Source organism: Petromyzon marinus, unplaced genomic scaffold (genome assembly GCF_048934315.1).
Source record: "Petromyzon marinus isolate PM22_M1 ecotype Great Lakes invasive population unplaced genomic scaffold, UKy_Petmar_22M1.pri1.0 PM_G_Scaffold_20, whole genome shotgun sequence".
In the NCBI taxonomy this organism is placed as follows: domain Eukaryota; kingdom Metazoa; phylum Chordata; class Hyperoartia; order Petromyzontiformes; family Petromyzontidae; genus Petromyzon; species Petromyzon marinus.
This window is the reverse complement of record NW_027422762.1, coordinates 2,467,165-2,478,455: the sequence shown is the minus strand read 5'-3', so window position 1 is coordinate 2,478,455 and position 11,291 is coordinate 2,467,165. Positions and strand designations below refer to the sequence as shown.

At 47.8% G+C, this 11,291-nt stretch overlaps 1 protein-coding gene and 1 pseudogene across 1 annotated transcript; both read left to right on the top strand.

The window, feature by feature from the left end:
* Window positions 1–245: 245 nt before the first annotated feature.
* On the top strand, window positions 246–2,969 carry LOC116937159 (putative RNA-binding protein 46 pseudogene; annotated as a pseudogene).
* A 6,029-nt stretch (window positions 2,970–8,998) lies between these two features.
* On the top strand, window positions 8,999–10,372 carry LOC142912442 (uncharacterized). The gene has a single exon (XM_076060641.1). It carries the CDS (start codon window positions 9,005–9,007, stop codon window positions 10,370–10,372), a length of 1,368 nt encoding a protein of 455 aa, XP_075916756.1. The 5' UTR covers window positions 8,999–9,004.
* The last annotated feature ends 919 nt before the right edge of the window (window positions 10,373–11,291 follow it).

Genomic DNA, 11,291 nt, shown 5'->3' with positions numbered 1-11,291 from the left:
AAGCAGTTCTAAAGAAATGAGTTTTAAATCTAGATGTGAATGTGCATAGCTCCAGTGGCTTCCTAATATAGTAATAAAAAGTATTCCAGGCGGCTGCAGAAACACACCTGACAGCGTGCGACACCGTGACCGTCTTTGTTCGGTGGCTGAGCCAAAAGGCACTGCGAGGATGACCGCAGTTTGCGTGAAGGTTCCTTAACCAGAGGAACGTGTGGTCAGTAACTCGGGTGGATTAAAAAAAGCGACCGTTTCAGCGTCACGCTTCCCGAAGGTAGGAAACCCCCTACAAGCCACGCCCAGCATGATACAACTGATTATGCCGCGCCCATAACCTCCCATCCAGTGGCACATATGCGGACAAATTAAAAAAAAAAACTAATTATTTTCCAATTTGTCGAGTAATGAAACCGATATATTTGGTTGAGTGATCGACGACTTGAGAAATATGATGATATCCCAGCTCTAATTATAACTGCGGTTATTTAAGAGATGGTCAAATCAAAATTCATCACCATAATTCATGACACATTTATAAATTCATATATATAAAATATTTTACTTAATTAAAACCATGCGATATAATTTATTTTGTTATTGAGCTGCGTGAATTGTAAAACATGCACTCCATTGATTTAAAATATCCATTTAAAAATTGTATCCTTTTAGCAACTTGATCAAAACCTATTTGCGATTTGGCATCTTCATGAGATCAAAGATGAATCGGCCCACTCTGAAACACAAGCAAAATGAATATCTGAATGTGAATGGCGTGACCAAATAAAACATATGCTGGATCGTTTTGGTGAACGCTACACTAACAACAATAATCATTTCTATACAACGTCTGGCTCGCGTGATTACTCTGTGTGGTTCATAAGGTGGGGGGCGTGTGCTGCTTTGATGATGGCAGTTCAACCCCAGACCCACCACCTTCCCCAACAACTCGCTCCAACCATTCTGCGGTCATGATTTGGGACTGTGCTTCCATTTGCAAGTAAACTCACATTTCAACAATGAGGGTTTGAAAGCATTAAGCATTAGCTCTGTCTGCATGTCTGCTCTGTTGTAAAGATGATCCAATATGAACACAATTGTAGTACAACAGCTCTGTTGCTGTTAGGGACCTAACAATGTTGAAAACTGGCCAAAATTGATTAAACGGCCCACTAATGGTCCAGAGCAGAACTCGGTACCACCTAAGGTAGCAAAACTTAAGTCGTACCCATTTATTTGGATGGAAAATGAAAGTAAATTACTTGATAGTCTCACTTATTGCATTTGTTTATCACTGGCCACGTAGAGAAATTGAAACTGCTCAATTTAGGCCACCTCACGTGGTACCGACAAAGGAGACATCTCATGGGCTATGAAAAAATATGAATAGGTTGTATCCTTTCTGGCAATAAAACAGATCTTAAGATTCATTGAAGAAGGTTTCTGTTTGGTGTTTGAACATCTAAACACCCGGTTTATTGCCAAAAAAGGATCAAATCTATTCTTATTTTGTCATACTTTGATACCGGCAAAACGGTCTCATTTTGAAGCGTCTCATGGACTATTGGATGGGGAGAAAAAAACCGGCGCTAAAAGTCAGTGCCGACCTCTCCTGTCGTGCCCAGTGATGTCATCACGGGCGAAGTTCACCGCGCGAAGTCAAACGCCGCTCGAAACGCAAAATCTTCGCTCGGTGAACATTTCCGAGGACAAACAAACGCATGCCGGGAACCGTGTGAGTTTGTGTTTCTTGTTTCCTCTGCGCAATGTGGGGGAGGGCTTCATCGAGCAGTGGATTGACAAAAGCGCTGTATGCATACTGCACAGGCTACGCTAACGTCACATTTAGGCCCATGGACAGAACAAACGCGTCTCTCTTTCTCCATCCGTCTCCACTCTCTCTCTCTTCCTCTCTTCACTGCTGGCCTGTAGGTTTGGGCCGAGCGAGTTCCTGCCGGGGATTTGGCTTTTCAGGAGCTGATTCCCCCCGTGGCTTTGTCGGCACGAGGCAACCGCGCGGAGTGTCAAGGGCTCCACCGGGCCCCAAGGCGCTGCCCCAGCACCACCGTAGTAGCCAAACCATCGGTGCTCGGCATGGCCTGCATGAAGGTCTTGCTGGACCTCATGTTGCGCACGGGGTACAGCATCGTCCAGGAGAGCAGACAGAGGAAGTTCGGACCGCCGCCCGACTGGCAGGGGCCCCCTCCCGCCCGTGGCTGCGAGGTGTTTCTGGGGGGATCCCGCGCGACCTCTACGAGGATGAGCTGGTGCCCGTGCTGAAGATGGTGGGGAAGCTCTACCAGCTCCGCCTCATGATGGATTATAGCGGAGAGACCCGCGGCTATGCGTTCGCTACCTACGCGACGCTCGCCCAAGCCACGGATGCCGTCAAGAAACTCAACAAATTCGAGATCCGTCCCGGACGCCGCATTGGAGTCCACTTCAGCGTGGACAATCGCCACCTCTTCATTGGGGGGCTGCCAAAGGACAAGAAGCGAGCGGAGGTGATGATGGCGATGAGCGGTGCCACGGAGGGCGTGGTGGACGTCACGATGAGCGTCTGTTACCGGGACAAAACCCTCAACCGAGGCTACGCGTTCATTGAGTACCGGAGCCATCATGCGGCCGCCATGGCCCGGCGGAAGCTCCTTCGAATCAACTTGCAGCTATGGGGCCGGACCATCAAGGTGGACTGGGCGTGGCCAGAGGCGTGGCTAGGCCCCGCCTCCGGCCACGCCCTCTCGTGAAACCTTGGAGCAGGTTACACGAGAGGGCGTGGCCAGAGGCGTGGCTAGGCCCCGCCTCCGGCCACGCCCTCTCGTGGAACCTTTTGAGCAGGTTACCGGAGTAACTCGGCTAGCCCCACCTGTTGCCTTTGACCCAAATGCGCCTCCTTCCCTGATTGGTTGTTACCTCTGTGGCTGTACCTGTTAAGCCCTTGCCAGGCCAGCAGGTGTCACCCTGTCATGTCAGCAGGTGTCACCCTGTCATGTCAGCAGGTGTCACCCTGTGATGTCAGCAGGTGTCACCCTGTGATGTCAGCAGGTGTCACCCTGTCATGTCAGCAGGTGTCACCCTGTCATGTCAGCAGGTGTCACCCTGTGATGTCAGCAGGTGTCACCCTGTCATGTCAGCAGGTGTCACCCTGTGAAGTCAGCAGGTGTCACCCTGTCTTGTCAGCAGGTGTCACCTTGTCATGTCAGCAGGTGTCACCCTGTGAAGTCAGCAGGTGTCACCCTGTCATGTCAGCAGGTGTCACCCTGTGATGTCAGCAGGTGTCACCCTGTCATGTCAGCAGGTGTCACCCTGTGATGTCAGCAGGTGTCACCCTGTGATGTCAGCAGGTGTTACCCTGTGATGTCAGCAGGTGTCACCCTGTGATGTCAGCAGGTGTCACCCTGTCATGTCAGCAGGTGTCACCCTGTGATGTCAGCAGGTGTCACCCTGTGATGTCAGCAGGTGTCACCCTGTCATGTCAGCAGGTGTCACCCTGTGATGTCAGCAGGTGTCACCCTGTGATGTCAGCAGGTGTCACCCTGTGATGTCAGCAGGTGTCACCCTGTGATGTCAGCAGGTGTCACCCTGTGATGTCAGCAGGTGTCACCCTGTGATGTCAGCAGGTGTCACCCTGTCATTGCACTTTAATGAAAACCGAAAACAGAATCCTTGAAGAAAAAAACTAATTCAGGTGTTTGACATGTCGACGCCATTTCGTTTTGAAAATGTAGCGGAGAAAAATATATATTGTTCACATCGCATTCTGTTTTGTCAATGATCTCTGTAACGTGCGCCTGCTCTGCAAGCCATGCATTAACCCCTTTCTGTCTCAATTTAATTCCCAGCATGCAATTCTCCAAGCCTCAGATTTTATAACATATTTCGCACAACTTTAATCCTGGTAAATATATTATTTTCTTTAAAAACACGAGCATTATATTTAGTCTATTGCATGGCTAAAGTATTCTAAGTAAAAATATAAATTGTATTAAACCAATATTTGATCATCGCTATGATAAATATATTTCTACCCTACAATATACAAATCTACTCTGTGCTAATGTTTCAATTCTACTTTTATTAACTTACAAATATAGTGTCTAGGACACATTTTCAAAGAAATATTTTCATGTACCCAGACAATATTTGCAAGTGCCCACATAAAAAACTTGCAGACTGCATACGTAGCTACGACAACAGAATCCTTGAAGAAAAAACGAATTCAGGTGTTTGACATTTAGTTTTGTACAGGAGAAAAATATATATTGTGCACATCGCATTCTGATGTCAAAACATTTGATTCTTTATAAAATTGAAAAACCCTTGAACAACTTTGCTGCACACGGAGATGTCCGTGCACCGCCTCGTTTCCACAGCTTCTATCCCGGTGCCATTTGTATTTCATGCACATACCGCTGTTAAGAGTTTGATGTTTTATTGATTTTCAATTTAGGTGTTTTTTTCCTGTAATGTTTTTTGTTATTTTTTTAGTGGAAATAAAGTCCTGAAAAGTCTCTTCCTCTCTCTCTACTCTCTCGGCCGAGTCTCTGCCACTTCTGGTTCTGAGTGTCGCATGCTTGGGATCCTTCTTTCCCTCCTCTGTGGATTTAATTTGATATGCTGATTTACACGCCAACATATTTCAGACTTCCCTGTTTTGTTAGGGTATTATCCTGATCATTACCAACGATCCCACGGCCAGGCACTTTCGAGTAACTTATTACCTTTTACCACAGCATCATAATATCATTTTCCTGGATCATCGCCTTCATAGCTTTGATCAATCACCAATGGTTTAGTGGTTCGTTTTTGTATTTACTTATGCCACCCTAAACTTGGTTCGAAGCTTTCGTGACTGCAGGAATTAATCTTTGTTTTTTTAGGTAAAGTCACGTATAAATAAGAAATAACAAAACAACAGAATTATGTTTTGTTATTTCTTATTTATATGTGACTTTATCGAAAAAACCAAAGATTAATTTATGTCACCCTCTTTCCCCGTGGGACCATGTGGCGTGAAGTTGTGTCGCACATAAACAGAATCTGTTCACATCACGATTTTCCGTACTCGACTGTCAGTTGCCATCCCCGGGGCAATATGCACATTTGTCGACTCGGCAAATCGACTTGATTTCGGGTCCCGATGCGTCGCCCCTTTTGTGCTTTTGCGTGAGCCGGATTTCAACGCAATTCCCGATCCGTTGTGGTGCCACGGTCTCGGAGCAACTCTGCCGGCGCCTCGACTCCCCCGTGGCCCCCCACACCGAGCACGCACCTGCAGCGCGCGCACATAGCGTCCTGGCGGGGGATTGCCCGTCACGACGGGTTTTCATCTGAAGGGTCTCTAGGATGAAAGTCCCGCGGTTTCCCAGCGCCAGGAGAATGACCGACCCTCGCGGAGCGAGTCACATTGCGGCGCCCCTGAGTTGGCTTCAAATTGTTTGGGCGCGCGAAGGTTCGCCGGGTCGGCGGCGACGAGTCGCATGCGACGCTCTCCGCCTTCTCGAGCCGCTCGCGGGATCCGTGCGACGCCGGCGAGCGCCGCTACGAGGCGGCGATAGGCAAAGTTCTCTTTCGTCTTCGTCCCTCCGACTCTCACGGCGTCCGCGCGACGCCGTGAGCACGGCCGCGAGGTACGTGATGGAGCCTGCGAGCATTTGCGGACTTGGGTAGCGGTAGGCCTAGGCTCCGCTCGTAGAATATTCCCTCCGGGCAGTGCGGGGTTTGCGCCACGAATAAAAGTTAGCAGAGAGCATCGGTGTGGTGCGTGTGTGATCCCTGTGCGGAGCGGCTCCGTGGGCGGATGCGCGGCGAGAGCGAGGGCGGAGCCGCGGCCGGAGCTCGCGCGTTGAGATCATCGCCCGTCGGCGTGGACGCGAGTGGGCCGCCGCGTGCTGCGTCAGCGTCAGCCGTAGTGGGCGCGCGGCGTGCACGGACGCGCGTTGAGATAATCGCCCGCAGGTGCGAGACCGTTCGGGCCCCGTGTTAACGACGGCTGCGGTGCGCGCGGATGCTCGTGGAGGTAATCGCTCGCCGGTGTAGGCGCTAGCGTGCCGCTGTCCGCTGCGTTAGCGATAGCCGCGGTGCGCGCGGGGGTGCGTGGGTTTACTCCGTGCGGCCGTGAGCCAGCAGCACGAGTCTGTCCCTCGGAGAGGGCGCTAACGCGGGGGGCCCGATCGCTCGGTCGGCGGGGGCCCGGCGGGAGCCGACCGACGCGGTGGAGGAGGCGGCGGAAGGGGCGGACGTCGCGCCCCACCTGCCCAGCGAGGGCGGTGGGGTGGACGTCGGCCCCCACACCGCCATGGCCCTGTACACGTTAAAGTATTGAGCACAAACTCAAGGAGCAGGGAAAATGGTAATGTTGCTTGGATTTAATTTTAATATCATTGCAACTGTATAGTTTTGATATGTTTTGTTGAAAAAACATTCACGTGCATTGGCATGTCCCTCTGTCTCAAACATTAATAATGTATCATCTGCAAATGTCCTTTAGCAATGTAAATGTTTGTTCAACATTGGTATGCAGCTTAAAGAATGACGGAGTCTTATAACTGAAGACACTTCGGATTTTCAATCAAAATTTACAAATAATCCACTCTACCATAAACATGCTACATTCCAGCTAAAGTATAGTAGTATATTACTGTAAAGTAGTATGGTGTATAGCACAGATATTTTGTACAAACCCAGTGAGATGGAAGTGCTGCTTTGATGCATTACGCTTGGATCCGATCTCATGGGTTCAATTCAGGCTAACCCCTAAGGGTACAATTTTATTTTTACAGTTTCAATCGGACCAAGTACCTGGGGAGGTTTATTCCAAGTCAACATGGCTTAAAATCTGCCATGCTGAAATAAAATAGCTGGACGTTATTGCATCTGACGTGAGTGCAGGACTCGCTATCCATGCCAAGGTGCGGAGGCTCATTTGGGGGACCAAAGGAATTCCGAATGCATGTTACAATCACGTTAATTTCAGATGACTGGATTCATTGGTAGAGTGCTCCAACTTGGGCAGAGATATCTGGCTGGAAAGTGATGTGGTTAAAACGTTTGTCTCGCAGTTTTAAAGGTTGCAATTTCAAAATACAGTTTGGGCATCAGAGCTCAATAAATTGAGTACTACTCTGTGTGAGGTTAACAGGAGTCATCCAATGGAGAGACTGGGCTACGCCACGTGACGTCACCTTGCGCATGGGTCACTGCCGATTGCGTTCCAGTGCCAATCCTTATTTGGGCAAAGCTACGCCCAGTCACTGGCGGCTCATTAACATAATGTACTCGTTAAAGCCCTCGCGAGTTTATTGCGACGAGTTCATTGCCCACGACACATGGGACGAGTAACATTAACATAATTTATTCATTCTCTAATTTAGTTACGGAGCCGCTCATTGTGGGAGGAGCGTATCTCGTACTCCGGACGTGACGTCACGTCACCTGCTACCGCGTGACGTCACGATCTAAACAGGAAGCTATCGCTTCCTGCACTGAAATCCGAGGTGAGAAATTCTCATTGTGGTTGTTGTGGTGGTGGTTGTTGTTGTTGTTGTTTACCAAAGTAGAGCCTCTCTCTCGTAGGGATGTCAGTTGAGTAGCAGCGAGCATGGGAATCGATGTCCAGGTTGGAACTTTACAACGTGGGGCCTAGCCACGCGGGGCCTTGCCTCCTGCCCTCGCCTGATTGCATTCACTTTAATTATCTCGCTTAAGTTTAATTTGTCTTCACCCGGCTCGCCACTTTGTAGCTTTGTTTTATTGTAAATATTCACGCAGTTTTTATTTTTTTCACAAGGCCAAGCCCGCTTGAGCTGCTATACCGCTCTTGTTATCAGAAGCGACCTGCCCACAACAACACAAGGTGAGGCTTTGTCAACGTGTGTGAATGTTTTGACTTAAAACTTTGGTGACTGCAGGAATTAATATTCTTGGTTCTTTCGGTAAAGTCACATAGATAGAAAATGTAATGAAAATAACAGATAATAAAAATAATTAAAAAAATTGTAAATAAAGCTAAAAAAACTGACGTCGTTTTGATCGCAACACAAGTGGTCTTTATTTAATGTAATTGTATTATCTGTTATTGTTATTTTCTGTCTACGTAACTTTGCTGAAAGAAACAAGAATACGTGTGTCAATGTCTATCGGTCAAAGACGCTATACGGAGAGACGTGCAAACTCCAAATATACACCAGGCGTCACGGTAGGGATCAAACCCACGACTTCCTGTACACCAGGTGAGGTAGTTAACATCTCACCACGGAGAAAGACACGCAAACTCCAGTTAGCCTCGGCTATGTTCGTTGATCCTCGATTAATTACTTGGTGTAGTGAGGAAGCATTAATGCTGAGCAGATGAAAGTGGCCAGGCATGATTCTGGACACGCCACCGCCAGTGTGTGACAGTGTCAAGTTTGTGTTTGCAGTAAAGTCTATCAACTCTATTGAACACGGAGGTTATATCAAAACAATAGTTTACTTTTGTTTTCCTCTGGAACTCTTTGTAAGAATGGAAACAGGAGGTGAACACAGCACGCACATGCAGCTGAAGTCGGAACTGTTCATCCCAGCATTCAAGGACATCTGAGCCTGGATTCACACCTCTAAGTTGTGATTGAACATTAATTTATGAATTTCTGCCTAGCACAAATAGTATTGTTTTCAACACCCTTTGCTATGTCAGCTGAATTTAGCTCTCATAAATATTCCTTTTGTAGCCAGACAGCTGAAATTGTGTGCTCGGAGTTTTTGGTGAACATTCATTTTGAAGATTCGAGGGCTTCCAGGCATGTTTATAACCATTTGCCCTCTCATTGTGTGCCATAACAGCCCGTGTGATGAATTTGGGACACTTTTCCACTATATCATGAATATATGAATAAGTATAGACACACGTGTTACTGTGTATGTATGCTTTCCTCTGTGCATCGATACTGACGTGTAGATGGTGTGGATATTATTTTTTTCTGTCTGCAGCTGACGCTTCCTCTGACGCTTCCTCTGCAGAATTGGTCTGATGGAGCAAATGCACTCAGCGCAGCTCGGTACGACAAGGCAACAATGCGACCGGTGTGCATACAGCACGGATCGGACTGGAGATTTGACACGGCACGAGAGAACTCACGCAGGAGAGAAACCCTTCAAGTGCAGTGTGTGTGGGAAGGCGTTTGCAGATTCATCTACTCTTGTAGCACACCAGAGAACACACACGGGAGAGAAACCCTTCAAGTGCAGTGTGTGTGGGAAGGCATTTTCACGGTCATCTGCTCTTGTAACACACCAGAGAACACACACGGGAGAGAAACCCTTCAAGTGCAGTGTGTGTATGAAGGCGTTTGCACATTCATGTACTCTTGTAGCACACCAGAGAACACACACAGGAGAGAAACCCTTCAAGTGCAGTGTGTGTGGAAAGGCGTTTGCATATTCATCTGCTCTTGTAATACACCAGAGGACACACACAGGAGAGAAACCCTTCAAGTGCAGTGTGTGCTTGAAGGCGTTTCCACGTTCATTTCTTCTTGTAGAACACCAGAGAACACACACGGGAGAGAAACCCTTCAAGTGCAGTGTGTGTGGGAAGGCATTTTCACGGTCATCTGCTCTTGTAACACACCAGAGAACACACACGGGAGAGAAACCCTTCAAGTGCAGTGTGTGTATGAAGGCGTTTGCACATTCATGTACTCTTGTAGCACACCAGAGAACACACACAGGAGAGAAACCCTTCAAGTGCAGTGTGTGTGGAAAGGCGTTTGCATATTCATCTGCTCTTGTAATACACCAGAGGACACACACAGGAGAGAAACCCTTCAAGTGCAGTGTGTGCTTGAAGGCGTTTCCACGTTCATCTCTTCTTGTAGAACACCAGAGAACACACACAGGAGAGAAACCCTTCAAGTGCAGTGTGTGCGTGAAGGCATTTGCACGTTCATCTCTTCTTGTAGTACACCAGAGAACACACACGGGAGAGAAACCCTTCAAGTGCAGTGTGTGTGGGAAGGCGTTTGCAGATTCATCAAATCTTCAAGTACACCAGAGAACACAGAAGCATCAGAAGATCTGCAAGGAGTGGAGTCTGAAATCCACTTGTGAAAGTCAAAGTGCCACCATGAGCCCATCCCTCATTAAACAAGAACCGGAAGAAAATCCCAGATTGGACACTTTTAAAGGTATCGAGGTGAAATATGAAGAGGTGATGGTGAAGAGGGAAGAAGTGATGGTGAAGAGCGAAGAAGTGAAGGTGAAATGTGAAGAAGTGATGGTGAAATGTGAAAAAGTGAAGGTGAAATGTGAAGATGAAGATTCAACTCCAAAATGGGACCTTCACATCGATGGAGGCAACGTGAAGCAGGAGGAGAATTCTGACTGTGAGGCAGAGTGAGGCAACTCTCAGCAGTTTGTGGAAGTGGAGGTGTGGGTGGACTTCCTAGACAATACAAAGTCAAGTGGAGACCCGGTAGATGTGTAAGCCAGAGACGATGTCGCTACAATAGATGCACCTTTGTCACAGGCCTTTAATGACAAGAATGTGAAGTTGAACACTCAATTCCTAGGTTTAACCTGCAGAGTAAGAGCGAGCGGCCAGTCTTTGTGGACCTGTGGGTTGGGTCAATCTCTGACCAGGAGCGAGAGCCAATACGCTCCCAAGAATTCACGATGTTCTAATGATAATTGCTTTTACATGGTGCTTGCTTAATCGCCTCGGCAACTCGGAGTTTCGTATCTCGTCTGAGATGCTCGAAGAGCATGCCCAGGTAGCAGCTGCCCCTGTGTGGCACAAGGTGGTGGCCCTGCACCGGCCTGCATGTGGACAAGAGCCTGTCAGTAGGGGGCGATGATTGATGCATCATCTCAGTTGCGTAGTTTGTCGGCAATCTTGATTAGAAGCTTTTGTGACTGCAGGAATCCACACTCTCTAGTTATTTCGGTAAAGTCACCACGTGGGTAGAAACATAACAGATCACGGCGTTTATTTCACAACACAAGCAATCGTCATCAGGTGGGACAACCACAGCAAGAAGAAGACGCTGAAGTAGGCGCCTACTTCAGCAGTTTTGTCTTCTTGCTGCTGTGGTTGTCCCACCTGATGACGATTGTTTGTGTTGCGATCTAAACTCCGTGATCTATTATTTGTTGGCAATGTTTATAATTTGCTACATTTTGACCCAGATGCAAGCATGCAATGGCCTCCTCGTTTTGAATGACACTACAATAGTTTGTTGTACATACACTGTTAAGCAGGCGGTGCGTATTTTTAAAATAGCTTCTTGTTAATACGATGTAACCTGATGCAGTATATT

What these genes read in the sequence shown, in the direction of transcription:
- LOC142912442 (XM_076060641.1), top strand. Translation starts at nt 9,005, where the DNA reads ATGGAGCAAATGCACTCAGCGCAGCTCGGTACGACAAGGCAACAATGC.